Raw genomic sequence first — 20,241 nt, 5'->3', positions numbered from 1 at the left:
TGCAGATTTTGTTTCTTTGGTTCAGTTTTAGTTGCAACTCATTGCAACAAAAAAATTCCAGTTACGTAACATTAGCCTGACATCAATTATCATTGATGTGCAGCCAGTCGAGTAATAGTTGATGGGGTTTTAATGTAGATCTGTGGGCTTCAGCTAGAAGTCTTTCTCCTGAAGTGAGTGGAAAACTTAACTGCTCATTCAATGTTAAGTCCCAAGGTCAGCCACATATCTTGGTGGATGATGAGGTCCTGCTCCTTAATCTTACATTGTGAAGCATTGGAACAGTGCAGGAGTCCAAAGACAGAGGTCTTTGTGGAAGTGGGATTGAGAATTAATGTGAATGGTGACTGGAAGCTTAAGGGGACCTTTGCGGATTAAATAGAGATATCTTGTCATTCAATTTGCATCGAGTTCTCCAAAGGGGAGACAGCATTTTGAGCAATGAATGCAATAAACCAAATTCTCATGACATATAGATGATAGTTAGGCTGAAGTAATACCAGGCGATTAATAGGTTGGTTAACTGGTTTACTGGATACAGGTGCAGGATCACCAACAGCAGCTTTGGAATGGGGCAGCTTCCACTGACCATATTGGAGCAGTTTAGTTTTAAGAGCCAAATAGTTTGAAAAGTTACATTCTAAATCAAAATGAGCACCCATCACTGCTAATGGGTGACATATGTTCAAAATGCAACACTGTCATTTGGAAGAAAGTGCAAGACGGCAAAGGTTAGGCCAAAAACAGGGTATAAGTCATAACAGATTTACTACATTCAAAAGTGGACTGAATTCAGGATAAAGTATAATGGTGCATTATAGAATGATTATTTTGCTGTAGCTCTTGAAAAACAGTGTTAAATTAAGAAAATACAATGACCCTAGGAAATAAGGGAAATAGGAAATTTCTACAACATTTCAAAATGTAGTGATTTTGCTGCTTCACATTATAACTTCCATGTGGAAAAAGTTCAGCAAAAATTTATTTTGGATATGATTCCAACTCTCAAAATTCCGCTTTGCACAGATTGTCAAACCCATTATCGTTGTTACTTTTAATATCCAAGACATAGAACAGGAATACAATTGCATTTTGAATCTTCCACAGCTGGCAGTAAAATAAATGTAAATCTTAACTACTCAGCCCACTATGGTTGCAACCTGTTTTAATAACAGCTCAGACGTGTGCATTAAAGAACGGAATTGGAACAAGATATCTACACTGGAAACATTGTGATGAGAAAGGCAGGTTCTTCTAGATACACTGCAAACTGAATCACCTTTGTTCTGCAGGAGCGATTTTTAGCTTCCAGCTGATTAGCACTGGTTTCAGTTACTCAATTAAACAAAATTGACCAAATTAAACCATAAGATTCCAAACCCAATCAACCGTGAAAATGTAAACCGTTTTATAGAATGTCTTGTTCTACCATTCACCACTTCACCACAAAGGAATTTGAACTGGAGAGTGCATAATATTCTGCTGTCTGACATTAATAAAGCATAAGTTAACCATACTTATTATACATTATTCTGCCCACTCAGTCCAAAACGTTCTTTGCAGATATAACTAAATACAAATGCAGCTTTTATGAAAACGCAGCCTGGATCCAGGATTCACGGCAATGAATTTATTTTAAAGAATATCCTGCCATTTGGGAAGGTTTAACAGGAGTGGCACAGTGGTACAACTGGTAGAGCTGTTGCTTCACACACCAGGGTTCTGCCTGTGATCTTGTGCGTTTCCTCTTGGTGCTCCGGTTTCCTCCCACATCCCAAAGACGTGTGGGTTTCTCAGTTAAGTTGCCTCTGTGAAATTGCCCCTTATGTGGACGAGAAGGTGGGATAACACAAGACTAGCGTGTACGGGTGACCGATGGTCAGAGTCAAATGGCAGTTTCAGACATTTGCCAGGGAGAAGGATGGAGTTGGCAATTAGGAAAGAGATTTTGATGGAGCCCAACGATGGTGACCTTGAACTTCCCAATACAGAGTTGGAAGAAATGATCGGACAATGTAAAGATTCAGATTCAATTTTAATTGTCATTGTCAGTGTACAGTACAGAGACAACGAAATGCATTTAAGAGAGCAGTGAGGTCATAAAAAGTTAGCATTAGCTCATGACGTGCTCTTTTCAGAAAGTCACTATGCACAAAATAAAAGGGCAGGGACAGATCTCGAATGGACACTTGCAGTAATGGTGCAGATACGAGAAGCAAAGCCACTGAAGATGATCCTCAGCAATGAGTGTATAGAAAAAGAATGGAAGGCGGCTAGCATGATTTGCCCAAGTGGCCAACATTGGGAAGGCAGTACAGTGTGGAAAATTTTGTTGAGGTGCCTTCAAGTAGGTCAAGGAGGAATAGATATATCTGTGACAATGAGATAGAATCATAGTGTGGAATCAGGCCCTTTGGCCCAACTTGCCCATTCTGACCAATACAGTAGGTCCCATCTACACCAGTCCCACCTGCCTGCGTTTGCCCCATATACTCTGAATCTATCCTAGCCATATACCTGTCTAAATGTTTATTAAACTTTGCAAATATTACCTGCCTTAATGGCCTCCTCCAGCAGCTAGGTCCATACACCCAATCATCCTTTGTGCAACCAAGGCCCCCCTCAGTTTCCTATTAAATCCTTTCTCACATTAAACTCCTGGTTCTCGATTCCCCTACTCTGTGAATTTACTCGATCTATTCCTCTCATGATTTTGTACACCTCTATACGATCACCCCTCATTCTCTTGCGCTCGAAGGGAGAGTCTCAGGCTGCCCAACCTTTCCCTATATCTCGGGCCCTTGAGTCCTGGCAACATCCTCGTAAAAATAGATAGAATATCATATTGAGTTTGATCAGGTAATTCACTACTGTGAAAAGTATGTCTGAAAGGAGGGATTTGTAGTCAAATGGGCATGAAATTGGGAGACAAGCTTCTGTTGAATCTGCTAAGTTATTCATTTTCTGTTGCTTAATCAAATTTGGCTGTTCTGACTTTTCCACTCTTTTTAAAACTGGGCTACATCTGCAAAAAGAGATTTCACCAATGCACATATATTTACAGTTGGACGTTTTCCGATATAGAGTTACGTAATCTAATTGCCTGAGACCAAACAATGCTCTTCTGTTCAGAATTCCCCAGTTACGTTGGTCTCGAATTGCCATCAAGTTAAGTGTGACAACATCAGACATCTGCGTAATCTATTAAACATCAGGCACTAGATTTCTGCGAATGCAGTTTACCTGATGCAACTATTCTAGACATGAACAATGTAAAATATGTCAACAGAGAGTACTTTTGTAATACAGGCCAAACACTGGATAATATTGCTGGAGAAACTACACAGAATATTGAAAAGAGCTTTAGCCAAAGCAAATGGCTTGACCTACACAACGTCTTATACTTCAACTTGCATATAAATCACCATTACAAACTTTCTACATTAGTTGTAATCCAGAGCTGCAGGGTTTATGGTTTATGCATTTAATGACAGAACTACCAATAAAGGCAAATGGAGCAATCACCAGAACAATTATTTATCAAATAAATGTAGGATTTCCCGCAGAAAAAAATCAACCCAATGTCTGTTTTTGAATTCCTCTCATAATATTTTCACAAAATTACATTTCATTCAGGTCAATTCCAATAGTGGTTATCCTGCTAACTAATGGTTTACTGAATGGTTTGTCCCACATGGCAGAAAAACCAACAGGAAATTTTAGCTTGTTACAGTTTTGTCTAAAATTACTGAGTTTTATTTTTCCATTCTGCTCATAAATGTAGAATGTTTGGGAATGGTAGCATGTTAATTTGCCCTTGAATTTTCAGAAACATATGTGGAAAAAGAAACTTAAAAATGCTCCAATGTAGATGGTCGAATAGGGCAGCATGGACCTACTGTAGAGCTACGTTCTCTCTGTGACCATATGGGTTTCCTCCAGGTGCTCCGGATTCCTCCCACATCCTGTAGATGTGCAGGTTTGTAGGTTAATTGGCCTCTGTAAATCGCCCCGAGTGTGTTGGGAGTGGATGAGAAAAGTAGCTGAACGTAGAATTAATGTGAACGGGTCGGCCTGGACCAGAGGGGCCCGTTTCCCTGCTGCATCCCTACACTTAACTCAGTGTCACGGCACAACACATGGAGTTTTAAAGATAAGATTGAAGCATTCAAAACAAACTGAATTAGAAGTCCTTTCTGATACCTAACAAATAAATCACAACTCAGCTGAAAAATAATTCAATGCATATTACATCAACAATAGCTGTGTACAACAATGGTAGCAGACAACATCCCAGCTGTAGTACCAAGAAGTTGCACTCTCCAATAGGCATGCAATTCCAGCCGATACAGTACCAACAATGCGGAAAATTTCCGAAGTTATGTCCTGGTGTAAAGCCTCGATTGAAAATTCTTCCAATGTTTGCAGTTATCCTTTGTTCTCAAAACAGCAAGAAAGGAATTCAACCAATCTTATTAACTTCAAAGCAAAAAAAAACAATGCTGGAAGAACCTAGCAGTTCAAGCAGCATTTGTGGAAGCAACCGAATAGTTGACTTTTTAGGTTGAGGGAAGATATCCAGTATAGAGAGGCGAGATTGAGGAGTTAGGCAGGGGTGGCAGGAAATAGGTGGAACCAGGTGAGGAAGATGGGCAGATGAAGTTAGATGAAGAAGGAATTATTGGCTGATGGAGTGAAAGGTAAGGACCCGGGAGACTCTGTCCCTGTTGTGATTGGGAGGAGGGGGAGCAAGACTGGAGCTACTGGATGCCGAGGAGACAGGTGTGAGGGCCTCATCTATCATAAAAGCAGGGAACACTCTGAAGGGGTGGAGTAGACGATAGTGGCTGGTAGGTAATAGGGAGAGAGATACGGAGAGGGAAACCAGGGAGCAGATGGAGTGAGGTGTGGGAGGGGAGGATGGAGATAATGACGGAGGTTGGAAGGTGATAAGTGGAAACACAAGAGGCTGCAGATGCTAAAATTGCCAAAGAAGCAAGTGATAAGTGAAACCAGATAAGGACGGGATGATGGACAAATGGACCCAGGTGGGGGTGGAGAACAAAGCTGGATAACAGATGAGAGGAGCACAGAAAGAGTATGGAGCACTGGAAGAGAGGGTAGCTGAAAAGGAAAATTAGAGGTTATTACCCTATCCAGGCAGGGTAAGAGAGCTGTTGTGTAGGAAGGAACTGCAGATGCTGGTTTAAACCAACTTTGATGTACATGTAGATTAGTTAGTACATTTACAGACAAAACCAAAATTGGTGGAGTTGTGGATAATGACGAAGAGGAAGGGTATCAAAGTAGACAGCGGCATATAGATCAGCTATAGAAATGGGCAGAGAAATGATAGATGGGAGTTGTCTTTTTTTATTTTTTTGTCTAGTTAAATGTAGTTGTTGTGTTTTTTTTTAATACTGTTTTTAACTGTGTATATGTGGGGGCGTGGGGGTGGGGGGGGGGACTGTTAAAAACCTCTTCCCTGTACGGGCGACCCGACCTTTCCCTGTCGGGTCACCATTGTCGTTGGAGCCTAGCACCGTAGAGCGGCCTCCAACCGGAAAGATCTGGGGGCTCCAGTCGAGGAGCCTGCGGAGCTGCGGACTTACCATCATGGGGCTGGCCGGCCTCGGATCGTGGGGAGCGGTGGTGGCTCGCTGCTGCGGCCCGACCCCAGTGTTCGGAAGCTCCAGCTACAGCCGCAGGTCCGGTGGACTTGGACATCGGGAGCTCGCGGGTCCGAGTGATAGACCGCTTTCCGGAGCTCCCGCAACGCGACTTCTCCAGCCCGTGTCTCGGGGTTGGAACGACCCGGAGCGGGGCCGTACATCGCCCGGCGTGGCTTTATTGGCCGCGGGACATTCCAGCGCCCGACGGGGGCTCCAACTTTGTGACATTTGGGCCTGGAGCATGGCCGTACATCGCCCCGCGCGGCCTAAAATGGCCGTGGGACTTAACATCGCCCGCCTGGGGCTTCAACATCGGGAGAAAAAATGGTGCAGGGGAGAGAAAAGACTTTGCCTTCCATCACAGTGAGGAGGAGATTCACTGTGATGGATGATTGTGTAAATTGAATTGTTTGTATGTCTTGTAAGAATTGTCTCTGGTTGTATGGCTGTGGAAACTAAGTTTCGTTTTAGCCTCACTGAGGTTCAAATGACATGTAATAAATATTCAGTTCTGTCCCGTCCCCCGTCCCCCGTCCCCCTTCCCTACTGGAAGGAAGTGGACGTTTTGGAGTGGGAGCAGATTAAATTTACCAGAAAGCCCGCCTGGATTTGAGGGTATTAAACAATTGATTGTTTTCTATGGAGCGTTGGGGGATGAGGGGAGACCTGATACTGCACTGTGCGAGGAATAGATGGGGATGAGAGTAAGTATCTTTTTCCCTGGTGTGGAAATGTCAAAGAATGAAGGGCATAGTGTTTAAAGGTGAGAGGAGCAATGCTTAAAGGAGCTGTCAGGGCACTTTTATTTATACACACAGAGATGGTGAGTGCCTGGAACACGCGGTTGGGTGTTGTGGTGACATTTAAGAGGCTTTGAGTTAAGCGAATAGATATCATGTGCAGACAGAGATTTGTTTAACATTACATCCTGTTCGGCATGGACATTGTGGGCCGAAGGGCTTGTTCCTGTGCTGTACTGTTCTATGTAAATGGACTGTAACAGTTCCAGAATGTGGTACACCACCTTCTAAACACACATATGCTGAAAAATGATTTATTTTTCATTTTGGTATTGAGTTTAAATGAAATGCTTTATGTGCAGGGGATTTTACGTTTAAATCACTGAAACCCAATTAAAATAAATGGAATTATTATGCTGCTTCTCAACTGCCCCAGTCACTGCAATTTATAGTTTAACTCACCGTGGCATTTATAACAAAGTAGCAAAAATTAAGCAGACCGGGTGTTTAACCTCCCCCTCCCAACCCCAGTCATTTGACATCAGGAAAAGTCGACAGGGTTGGGAGGTCTTCCACTTGCCAAAACTCAAACAAAAGACATTTTTCTTCCAGCTCACATTCCTGTCAGCACCTTGATTTAATTGATGGATGGGGAGGGGCCTGTCACGCAAGCAAAGAGTGGGAGGGGCACAGACTACACATGTGTTAGATATTTAAGATGCGGCCTCTGGGCCGTCTCAAGACTGCTTACGTTTTTTTCTGAAGAGGACACTGCAGGGAGACTTTGCTAGCTCAAGCAAATATAGTGCTCACTGGATGAAGTGTGCACAAGAGGAACATTTTTTTTTTTAAGTGTTACGAGTCAGCCCTTTAAAGCACTCGGTCAAAGAAGTCGAACAGGACTCCAGTGCTTTTGACAATCTGCTGCAAAGCTTTAGCAAAAGTAACCAAACAGTGGCAAGTGTTTCAAACCCAAACGTATAGAGTGCTGTCATTTCAATAATCACAAAAGAATGCCGGACAAAATTTTCCTCTGGCCTTTCCTGTTAATTTTTCTGCTCTGCAACTTCCCTCCATGCTACAGCCGGGCTCAGAAAGCACCCCGGAGAAGGGGGACGGCAGGAGGATTGAACCTTCTGAAGCTTACCACCTGTTGCGAAGAGGTGAAGGAGCTGAAGATTCAGGTGGCCAACCTGACAGGCTTTGTCGCTGAGCTTAACAGGAAGCAGGAGACCGACTGGATAAATGTCGTCATGCAGATGATGGAAGTCGAAAACAACTGTCGTCAGATTGAATCTCGCATTACAGAAGCTGAAGGAAAATACTCGGAAGTGAACAATAGGATAGACATTATTCAGCTTCAGGCAGCTCAAACTGTTACAGAGACATCAGCAGGTAAGTGATGGAAATCGGGAGAAGGAGATGTTATTAAACACATGTATTCTCACGAGGTTCAATACTCCCAAGCATGACCCTGTAAATTTAAGTTTTAAAAGGTGACGAAAATAATCGGTAACTGCCCTTATTAGTCAAATTTGAGTTACTTAGTCAACTTAATTATTTTATATTGACTTTAACCAAGTAAAATGTTCCAAGACACTTAAACGGATCGTTAACAACATTTGACAAATGGAAGCCACATGTTAAATTAATAAGGCACAGCTGTATAAAATGGTATGGGAATTTACCATTTTCTTAAATATGAACCTATTCAAAATCATAAATAATTCAAAGGCATTCAAGGATGTCAACTATAGTAAAGGAACAATCAATCAGGCATTTGCATGGAACTGAAAATAATAATCACCCTTCGCCAAATCATTTCAATGCTTCCGAACGCACTCACCCCAACTAAGTTTGACAAAGGCTCCACGAGCCTTTTGAAGTTAATACGGTTAAAATAACGTTTTCCTACATTTGTCAGATTCCATTACTCTACAAATAGCTAACTAAACGGAGTGGGTTACCATACAAAACAAAATCATACTTGATGTGAATTATTTTATGGGCAATAGATTCAACTGTGATATTAATTGAAATGAAACTTCTCAAGATAAATGAACAAATGATATATTATGTTGTTCAATATGCCTTTTGAGAAATAATTATATTCAAACCATACTTTATTTCAGCTCAAACCCATGTGCACTAATCTGAACAGAAGCAACACATTCAAATATCTCAAACAATGTTACCCTAAATGGCCTGACATGTGAAGTCATCACATTGATTTTATTTCTGACCAACTGCAGTATGTACTTGCAATTAAAAGGGAAGACTGATTAAGAAGGTTATTTATTTTCCCTCTATAAGGCTAGACAGTGTCTTAACAGAAGAAAGCCTTTTCAAAAGAAATTGCAAACAAAGCCTGTGTCTTTTTCTATCATATGTTAACAAGTGATTGAACTTAAATCCAAGTTTAATAGCAGACTGCAAGCCCCAAGCCCTTATGTTGAACAATATTATCATTAATGTGAGCTAGCATTATCTGGGTAATAATCACAGTTGGTATTCTATTCATCCACCGAGCACGCTGTGAAGCAAAAAAAAAAAAAAAATCCCAAAGCATTTAGCTTTGCTGAGCTATTGTGAAGTAGCAATTACTGGTAATGTTAAAACTATGTGGCAACAGAAGTGCCCCCTGCACAAGAATTACAGGTTTAATAGAGCTCATACTTGCACCCTGTAGCTATAGATGATGGATTACAGGTTTAACAGATTAGATGCATTTCACATAAGTAACTTTTAGTTGGAACTCAGGAAAGGAATACTCAGAAGCCATGGGTTAGAAATCTGCCCACTGTCATATTTAAAGAAAAACGTGTTAAAGTAACAGTAACTACTGCAGATTTTATTTTGTTCGGTTCCACTGAAGGCAAATCATCAAAGTGACAGAGGACAAAGTTGTACCCTAGTGTCACATGGAATTTCCTCAGACAGATGTCTAATCAGACAAGAAACTTCAGGGGTAATAAATTCTCACAAGCAAGCCACTTGGCTTCTCAGTTCACAATCTGAAAACAATGCACAAATCTTTTTATCTTTGCGTTTTATCTTCAATGAACCGGCTTCAAGAGTTGGGAGCTCAGAGAGCAATTTTCTTAGTATTTTTAGGATTCGTGTCCATTTGAGAAAGCAATTTCAATTATCTTCTCCCTTTTACAGTCAACACCAGGAGTCTGCAACTTCTGCAACTATGCTGCACCCTGCACTGATACAGTGCCCTCAATAACGTTTGGGACTAAGACCCATCATTTGATTTATTTGCCTCTGTACTGCACACTTTGAGATTTATAATTGAAAAAAAATCACATGTGGTCAAAGTGCACGTTGTCAGATTTCAATAAAGGCCATTTTTACACATTTTGGTTTCACCATGTAGAAATTACAGCAGTTTTCAGGGGACCATAATGTTTGGGACACAGTAATGTCATGTAAATGAAAGTAGTCATGTTTAATATTTTTATGCATATCCTTTGCATGCAATGACTGCTTGAAGTCTGCGATTCATAGACATCACCAGTTGCTGGGTGTCTTCTCTGGTGAAGCTCTGCCAGGCCTGTATTACAGCCATCGTTAGCTTATGCTTGTTTTGGGGGCTGGTCCTCTTCAGTTTTCTCTTCAGCATATAAAAGGCATGCTAAAATGGGTTCAGATTGGGTGATTGATTTGGCCACTCAATAATTGACCATTTTTTAGCTTTGAAAAACTACTTTGTTGCTTTAGCAGTATGTTTGGGTTCATTGTCTTGCTGTATAATGAACCACCGGCCAATGAGTTTTGAGGCAATCGTTTGAACTTGATAGGATGTGTCCATACACATCAGAATTCATTATGCTACTAATATGAGCAGTTGTATCATCAATGAAGATAAGTGAGCCAGTACCTTCAGCAGCCATACATGCCCAGGCCATAATTTGTCTGTGTTAACAAATTCAAAACAGCTCATGGTGGTTGCTCCACAGCAGAGGGTTTGATCAATGTCCTGGGCAGCATCAATTCTCACCCAATAACAATAAAATGGTCATTAATCTGACTGTGGACTGTTTGCAAATCTCTGCTGTTTCCCTAAATGAATATTGAATGCCAAAGTGACCAATTGTCACAGTTGAATCTATCCCTCCAATTATTTCATCACTCCAGCACATAGTGCTATTTTTGTTGCCAAAATGACTAAGCCACTTCCTTTTTCTTCAATGATGAAAATATTTGTATACATTTGCTCTACAGAATCTGGTTCCTAAGCAGCAGTGTCCTGCCATAATTTTGGCATCTCGATTTTATCCGGTTGTTCTAAATATTACAGAAATGACATATCACCATTAACCATGCTTCACCGATCTCAGTTTGGCTGAATTTAGAATGAAGTTCACCGGTTTTACAAAATACACAATCAACCTGTTCAGAGTAGAAAATGTGAATGCCAGAAGACCATTAACCATAACAGCTGTTTCAGATCAGAAGAGTCCCGACCCGAAACGTCACGTATCCACGTTCTCCAGAGATGCTGCCTGACCCGCTGAGTTACTCCAGCATTGTGCGTCTATATTTGGTATAAACTAGTGTCTGTAGTTCCTTTTTATGACAGTTGTTTTAGCCCTTGGATTTGTACTTGTCTCTGATTGAGACAAACTTGATTTGTTTGACTTTGTTGCTGCTCTACTGAACCCTCGCCTGATAAAAACTCAAATCAACAGGTAATTCAGAAATCCTCATTCAATCAAAGCAAAAACCGCACAAGGCAAACACTAAATATCATGCTTCCTGAAACACAGAAGCAGCAAACTAGAGTTGATACTGCATTTTCTACATGCTTCACTAGTTTACAGAGTGTACCTCGCAGTTATTGAGCAGGCAGAAGAATGTCAGTTATGTACACACAGGTTCACACAAGGAGCACAATTATCTCGTCTCATAGATGGCCCCTCAGCTCCATCCAACCTAAACCCACATGAACATAAAAGAAACAAAAAGCAAAGTATAGACACTGGGAAACTGAAATAAAACAGAAAAAGCTGGAAGTACCTTGTAAATCAGGCAACATCTCTAGGAAAAAAAAGTTAATCATTCAAATTGATTTTGTTTTTAAATCTGAATAATTCCATTGAAAGGTCAGAACCTTTTGATGACTATTCAGGAACTAAAATTTAGATTTTGATTTTTAAATAATTATCGCATGCATAAGACTTAGCTCAACACTGCTTGCTCAAAGTTAAATTTAAAATAGGCCATGTATCTTTATTCACTTACATCTAAAGCTATTAGTAAACAGGCATGGCAGTAGCATCATTAAAAGTGCAGACATATTATTAGATGGGACTTTTGGATTTGTAAAGATAAAATAATTAATTTGACACTGGCCCCCAAAATCACCAATGTTACTTTGATATATTCTGCTGAAAGCACATTCCCATGAGTGTGGAAGGAAAGTCAAATTAAACTAAGAACAAAAAAAACAAAAAAATCAGGAATAACAGGTATCTTAACTGAAAGGTAGAATCCAAAATGCAACCCTTTAATTTCAGGATAATAATACTAACTTATCGGAAAGAAAATATGGATAGGTGCATGACAACAACAAAAATGCAGGCTTCTCCCATGCCTGAAGAATGGGTTGGATTCCTAAAGAATATTTTGTCATTCAAAAATTTATACAGCAGTAATCCTTTAACTTCCGCCAAGGAATACCAATAGCTTTTGATGCCAAAGTCATCAGAAGCTCGTCAATCTCCTCCCAGTAAATATGCTGTAAATCAAAAGCAAACCATGCTCTCAGTCTGAGAAGCTGAAAGATATGCATCAAAATGTTATTGGCAAATGGAACAGTGCAGATGGTCAAGAAAATGCCACCACCAACAACACATTTTAAGAGATATGTTTCAGAGACTCTTTAACATTCAGACAATCAAAAGGGCTGTTAAATGCAGAGATTCTCATGGATCTGTGCTCGAAAGATAGTCTCCAAATCTGTTCCCTCTGTTTTGTTGCAGACAATGATGCCTTCATAAGACAACAAATTAAACTAAAAAAAATCCCTTATTTGTAGAGATTTGTAAAGTGAGTGTCTTCCGACTGGAGGAGACGTGTATGTGGAAAATTACAAAGTGACGGACATACATACCACATCTGTGGGTATTTATCGATCCCCACAGCTAATAAATTAATTGGAGACATTTTTAAATTTGCACAGTTCTTAAATTGCTTTCGTATTGGTGTATTTAGTCTGGCTTCATAGACAGTGGCAGAGCATGCAACAAAAGAAGGCTTCTTGCGTGAGTGGGCTCCATAAATAAACAAGAGAGTTTTTACTGCTCCAACTTGGAAAAGTCCATATGTGTCAGGAACGAAACTAAAACACTGTTCATAAAAGGTCACTTTATTCAATGTTGCTCAAATGTGACTGCAATCTTGAAATGCTTCAATTTAAATCTCAGGGATTCTAAACCAGTGAAGTAATCCCTAACCTTCTGTTTGTTTGCAGATGCTACGTATGACTGCAATGCACTGTACCAGAAAAATTACCGAATATCTGGCGTGTACAAACTGCCGGCAGACGAGTTCCTGGGAACTCCAGAACTTGAGGTGACCCTTTCCAAAATATATTTACTTCATATTCTTGTATGCCCTCTTTTGAACATGTTTGTGGCTGTTGAGTTTTAAATCAAGTTGTACTTGTACTGACTGTCTCTTGCAGGCAATCATTATTCATCAGGTTTCATTTTAAAAGTTGCGAATATTGCTCGTGCATAAGAAGGGTCTCGACCCGAAACGTCACCCATTCCTTCTCTCCAGAGATGCTGCCTGTCCCCGCTGAGTTACTCCAGCTTTTTGTGTCTATCTAAAATTTGACAACTTACTTCATTTTACTGTAATCTATTTAACCTGAGCAAACATTTCCTATGATTTTATGAAGTTTATCTTTAGAACATTAACCATATCTTGCTTTTTGCCCAGGATCAGTGTTCTGAATCCAATCAGCAGTGCTGCGGTAGATACCCAGCGCTGGTAAAAGCTGCTTCTTCAGTCATTGATTTTTCTTCCACGTATCAGCGCCCTCCCAAATTAGAAGAGTTGCCTGAATCGGTAGTCAAACCTATACTAAATAGTTAAACTTGTTGGAAAGCAGAAAACATGTTAATTCGTCTCTCTACCATCGTCTGGGTAACTAGGCTGAACTCCACATTCGGCATAAGGTACCAAAGTGAACTAAAAAAAATGGAGAAGGGTCCCAACCCAAATCATCAGCTATCCATGTTCTCCAGAGATGCTGCCTGACTTTGTGTCCGTTTGTGTAAACCAGCATCTGCAGTTCCTTGTTTCTGAAAATTTACCATGGCTGCTATTAAACATTTCTAATTAATTTGTTCTGACAAACTGAAAATTATGAAAACAAAACTATATTTCTAATGTATATATCTAATTCAAAACATTCAATGGAATGCACCGAATAGAAAATCCATATCAAAATTCTCCATGTGAAATCAAAATAATATTATTGGGCCACTCAAGCTTGGACTGAGCCGCTGAATATTCTCAATTTCTTAAAATAGTGAAACACTTCCTGTTCTATTGAAGTATGCTGCCTATTTTTACTCAAATCTTGTTACAGGTATACTGTGACATGGAATCTGGGAGGTGGTGGCTGGACCGTTATACAACGTCGCAAGGCTGGCCTAACCTCTTTTAATCGTGACTGGAAACAGTACAAACGAGGATTTGGGAACATCCGTGGGGACTTCTGGTTGGGAAATGACCATATTTTTCGATTAACCAGACAACCAAGCATACTCAGGATAGACATGGAGGTAACTCATCCGAAATTTCAATTCATTATCCCGAATGTTATTCCAAATTTGCTTCTTTGTGCATGAAACGTTCAACTTGTTAGTAACAAGAATCTACAACTTAAATATGTATCCAAAAACAAATTAAATGAATGTGCTGGTATCAGCCTGTATAACAGCAAATAAACTGTGAAATGACTTCACCTGCATAAATACAGGACTGGGAAGGACAGATTCTCTATGCAGAATAAGCTGCTTTTCTATTGGCTATTAAATAAATAGCGATAAATTATTAATTGGAAACTATAATGAGTGCCACAGTGGTGCAGCGGTAGAGTTGCTGCCTTACAGTGCCAGAGACCCAGATTGGATTCTGCTATTGGCTTATCTTTGTGGAGATAGAAACATAGAAAATAGGTGTAGGAGTAGGCCAATCGGTCCTTCGAGTCAGCACCACCATTCAATATGATCATGGCTGATCATCCAAAATTGGTAACCCGTTCTGGCTTTTCCCCCCCATATCCCTTGATTCCCTTAGCCCGAAGAGTTAAATCGAACTCGCTTGAAAACTAGATTGCACGTTCTCCCTGTGACCGCGTGGGTTTTCTCCGTGTGCTCTGGTTTCCTCCCACATTCCAAACAGATGCAGGTTTGTAGATTGATTGGTTCCTGTAAATTGCACCTATTGTATAGGATGCCAATGTGGGATGACATAGAACCAGTGTCCGGGCGATCGGTGAGCCCAAGGGCATGTTTCCACACTGTATCTCCAAACTAAACTAAACAAGTATCTTTAAACCCAAGTATCTCTAAATGTGAATTTATATAATCAATAAAATTCTCTGGTGTACTGGTGTATCAGTTTGTATAAACTGCAAATACATTGTCAAATGGCTTAATCTGTAAATTACAGGACTGGGAAGGACAGGCTCGGTATGCAGAGTACAGCTATTTTTCAATAAGCAACGAAGTAAACAGCTATAAGTTACTAATTGGAAACTACAATGGGACAGCTGGACGGGACTCCCTCAGGTATCACAACAACACAGCTTTCAGCACAAAGGACAAAGACAATGACAAATGCGTAGACGACTGCGTACAATTCCGCAAAGGTACGTGCTAATCGGTAAACAACTCGTCATTTGGCACTGAAATGGGTCCTGGCACTAATATCTATTTAATTACACAAGGCAAACAAAAGGGTATTCAACATATGCTGCCAATTCATGAAATGTGACCCGAGAATAAAAACCGTATTCTCACATAATTAAAAAAAAATCGAATTGAAATATATGACAGAATTTATATCTTTCACAATATAATAACTTGGAATTCCTTTAACTGCAGGAGGTTATTGGTACAACTGCTGCACAGATTCTAATCTGAATGGAGTTTACTATCGCCAAGGATACCATACCCACAACTCTGATGGCATTACATGGTACGGCTGGCATGGTTCGAGTTATTCACTCAAGTATGTGGAAATGAAGATTCGCCCACAAAACTTCAAGCCTTAAGACCTACAATATGCCCACGACTTCATTAATGAGAAACTTAAAACCGTCACCATTCATTGAAGGATTTGTCTTTGCAAAACCTTGGGCACCTTCATAGACAGTTCTTTGTCCTTTCACTAATTACACACAGATGGTTAGAAGCCCAAAAGAGCACCAATATAAAGTGAATGAAAAGCGCTAGAACCCACAATAGGTCTTTGAAATTTACAGCAAAATTAAATAAGTACGATTTTTTGGGGGGAAATAACTACAGTAATCTCACTGTAGTCTTCAGTGGAATAAAATTGTGGAAATTAATTTTGCAATCTGGAAAACAGCTACTTTAGGAATTAGATATTATGTAACTCCATAGAGTATCTTGAAAAAACTTCAAAATTATCTTAATTTTTTTTCATAATTCATTTCAACAAAGTGAAATGAGTTGTCCTGCATTCCCAGCAACCCAATGCCACATGTACATATCAACTGGCAACTCCAAATCAAGTTTTATAATAAAAATATTTTTTTCAGTAGCATTTTAGTCTTTTGTATCAATTAGATTATTTGGAAAGCGTTTGAACTGTAAGCACTAGACAAGATATTTACTCTGTTAAAGATGTTTTACAAATGCAAGTTGTTACTGTTTGTGATGGAACCTGAACTGATCAAATGTTACTCGTTTCCTCTTTGTTGCATCAAACTTGCATCAGAAAAAGAAAAGTATTCTCAAAATGTTCCAGTTAAAGAAGTGTCTATTTTGTATGTTCATTAAGAAGCCATATATATAAACAATAAATGCAGTTCTTAAAAAAAGTTGTATTTTCCTTTTCCGTTGGGGTGGCAAAACTAGTCGTAATTTTATACCCTTCACGATAGGCTGTGGTTATTTCCTGAGACAGGGCAAATGTAGCCTAGTACATGCCCTTAAATAACTTTGCAAGGCAATCGCTATCCGTTAATTTCACAAATTGCCAAGATTTGGAAAAATAATAAAAATAAAAACCTGCAGGCATTTTCAAGAGGAAAATTAAAGTTTCTAGCATCAAATTAAGATCTCACAGCAAGATATTTGGTACAACCATATACTCTTGTTTCCTTCTGCTTTAAGACTTCAATAAAGTAATTTAAGGCAATCAAAGGCATTTCAATAATTTCTAAGACAAAATGAGATGACAAATACCCTCATCTTACTCGGCCCATTCACATTTGCTCTCTGCAGTTTGATCTTAGCCCAGGGGCAAAGGCTCACCACCAACCTTTATACTTAATATTTGTAGTTCCAGATATAGAACTGATTTTCACATGAAAAGGTTTACTCACAATCTTCCGACCCACAGCAATGTGGTTGATTCTGATCTGCTCTTTGAAGTGGACACACAGTAGGGCACTCAGTTGCATCACAACCAATGCAATGAAGCAAAAGAAAAAATCTGATTGATCACATGGCATTAATCAAGGTACCTGGCTAAGTTGCATCAAGCTGTAACCCCACCCACTCTCTCAACTTGGCCAGGTTCTCCTCACAAAGCTGGTGCATAAATATGGACAAATGACCCTAATTACTGTTTGCCATCCTTCCTCTGCTCCAAGTGTTGAATAACACTGAGAAGAACCAAGGGCACCTGAAACTATCAAGGGCAGAGTACTCTGGGTGGGGAACTTCAATGTCCATCACCCATCAATAAGAATTAATTGGTAGCACCATCATTATCAAGTCCTGAAAGACATTTGCCACACTGGGTCTGTGACCAAGCGAACAAACTAACACAAGGGATGAACCTACATAACCGCACTTCATCAACCAACGTCTGTGCACAAGAGCATTGGCAGGAGTAGCCATCAAACAGTCTTTGTGGAGACAAAGACCCACTGTCACACCTTGTATTCAGCAGCAACTTAAATGCACATCGCCCCAATCTATAACATTATGGCCTCACTCCATCGTCATAAATAGTTTAATAAGAAGGTTACCAAGCCTTTGCAGTAGTAGAACTAGGTGCACCTTAAAATCCAGCATCAACCAAATGAAGTGGAAATACATGCATGCTACATAGCATGCCATAGTCATATGCAAGCAGGCCAACAACCAAAGGATCAGATTCAGGTTCTGTGGTCTTGCTGCATCTTGTTGTAAAAGTTGGTGGACAATTAAACAGACAGCAGGAGATGACCCCAAGAGCATTCCCATCCCCAAAGCTGGGGTGAGCTGCATTCAAGTGCAAAAGACAATGTTGAGGTAGTAGCATATATGTCCAGCCAGGTGTGCCAGGTCATTCCAAGATCTCCACTGCCACAGAAACCAGTCTTTGGCTAACTTGAGTCACACCAAGTGGTACCAAAAATGGTCGAGACTATTGTACCCTGCAAAGGCTGTGAGACCAGACAATATCCCAGTTGTATTATTGATGTCTTGTACAACTAGGAATTACCCATCTCTTGCCAAAACCATTCCATTACGGGCACAATGGGTGCATTTTCTTGACATGTGGAAAAATGTTTTTCACAAATAGCATGGAAAAAAAATGCACTAGCTTTGCGTTTTCACCCAGCAAACTACTAACAATGACCCATTTTCTTTATCATCATCACTTTTTTGCATATCTTTTATTCATTGTTCTTTATCGCTTTACATCATCATCTATATCTCTCGTTTCCTTTATCCCAAGCCAGTCTGAAGAAGGGTCTCAACCCAAAACGTCACCCATTCCTTCTCTCCAGAGAGGCTGCCGTCCCCGCTGAGTTACTGCAGCTTTTTGCATCTATCTTTGGTTTAAACCAGCATCCTGCACTTCCTTCCTACACACAAAAAAAAAATCTGGCTAATGACTGCCCAATCAATATAATCTTCATCAAGCATGAGACAGGAAAAATGCGATATTTTCTTGAAGACATGAGAAACTACTTAACTCTTGAACAAAGCACAAAGTGCTGGAGCAAGTTTGTGAGTAAAGGGCCTGTCCCACGATGCAAGTTCACCCAAGAGCTCCCCCGAGTTTAAAAAAAAAATCTAACTCATGGTACAGTACCTCATCACGAGTATATTTTTACTCCTGGAAATTTTTCACACTGTTGAAAAAACGTCACGAGTTTCCACTTTCCCCAAGTACCTGCCGTTAGCATTACGAGCCGCTACGAGACATCCACGATCTCCGATGTACCCGCTACGTACTTACCACGAGTTTGATTTTTGTTTTAAACTCGGGAGAGCTTTTGGGTGAACTCGCATCGTGGGACAGGCCCTTCAGTCAACACACAGTATGTGGAGGGAATGGACAGGTGATGTTTCGGGTTGGGACCTTTCTTCAGACTGCAGGTTCTGAGATTTGGAGCAGGAAAATGGTGGGGAAGGTTTTGATATTATGTACTTTGAGGAGATGAAGGCAGGTATAAAGATTTTAACTGAGAGCATGGTAATATCAAATCAAACTTTAATTAAGCAAAAGTCAGACCCCAGTGATGACAAGTTTTAGTTTAAAGACCAGTGGCCTGCAGCACAACAAAAAAGTCCAAGAGAGACAAGGGGTCTTGAGAAAGAATCAGATAAACACAAAATGCTGAAGTAACTCAGGGGGAAAGAATAAGTTAGATCATGAGGTCGTTTAAAAAAATGGGACGACTGGGATAAGGTATAAGAAGATAATGTTACAATGTGTTGGAGGTTTCAAGAGCATGATGTCACTCACAATTTATAGCATGAGGTGAAGCTGACTTCTCTCCTTCAAGGGAATTGTTAATTCAAATTCCAAGTAGAAGAACTAAAAGCAGCAAGCAAGCTTAAGCAGCAACTCCTTCTGTAAATAAATGGCCTGAAAAGTTTAGGCCATTTTAGGCTAATTTCATGTAACTTCAAGTAAACATCGATATTCTTGAAATTTTGTCATAGTCATATCAATCAACTTGCTATCTTGCTCCCAAGCAGCATGAAGACATTTTTCAAAGTCCATCTTCAGAGTTTCATTGACCGTTATACTGAACAGTCCCACAAAGAAGCTAATTTATTTCTCATTATCTCATTATCCATTTCTGACAGAGCCATCGCCTAACACATTATCTTTTTTTTTGTGAGGATACTGATAATCTCACCATGTATTTTCAGCAATTGTTATCTGGGTAGAAAGTCATATAATTTCACAACATAATGCACATTCAATGCAAGTCTCTTGGCAACATCTGTTTTAGCGGTGTGAGCACAGGTCTGAAAATAAATCACTGTTTTTTGTAAAATAGAGAAACTTATACATCTATAGTAACACATAAAACAAAATCTGTTGAAATTCTTATTCATCATTGCATGCATTCTCCCTTTGTTAAGTAATGGAACGAGAAACAGAAAACTTTTCTTGCCAAGAAATGAAAGAGATACTGGGAATGATGATGATGGTCTACTTATACTGCATTGCAATTTATTACACTCAACTTTTTTGGCAAGGCTTTAAATTAAGAATGCCATCATGAAACTGTTGAAAATTAACTTGACGGGGAGTAAAATACCCACTCTGCCTAGGTGTGGGGTATAGTCCACAACAGAAATGACAAAGAACAATTTAGA

General features: G+C 39.9%; 2 protein-coding genes across 2 annotated transcripts in view; one reads left to right on the top strand and one right to left on the bottom strand.

Annotated features, from left to right (window-relative positions):
* mtor (mechanistic target of rapamycin kinase) overlaps positions 1–20,241 on the bottom strand; it is a 181,979-nt gene that overhangs the window by 92,012 nt on the left and 69,726 nt on the right. The window lies entirely within an intron of this gene.
* Positions 7,111–16,516, top strand: LOC129711648 (angiopoietin-related protein 7-like). The gene is given in 6 exon segments (XM_055659447.1): positions 7,111–7,807; positions 12,894–12,994; positions 14,022–14,042; positions 14,044–14,217; positions 15,110–15,308; positions 15,544–16,516. Coding segments are annotated over 6 exon segments (1,047 nt in total). The 5' UTR covers positions 7,111–7,425; the 3' UTR covers positions 15,714–16,516.

Source organism: Leucoraja erinacea, chromosome 30 (genome assembly GCF_028641065.1).
Source record: "Leucoraja erinacea ecotype New England chromosome 30, Leri_hhj_1, whole genome shotgun sequence".
Classification (NCBI taxonomy): domain Eukaryota; kingdom Metazoa; phylum Chordata; class Chondrichthyes; order Rajiformes; family Rajidae; genus Leucoraja; species Leucoraja erinaceus.
The sequence above is the reverse complement of the archived record's forward strand: the minus strand, read 5'-3'. Positions and strand labels throughout refer to the sequence as shown.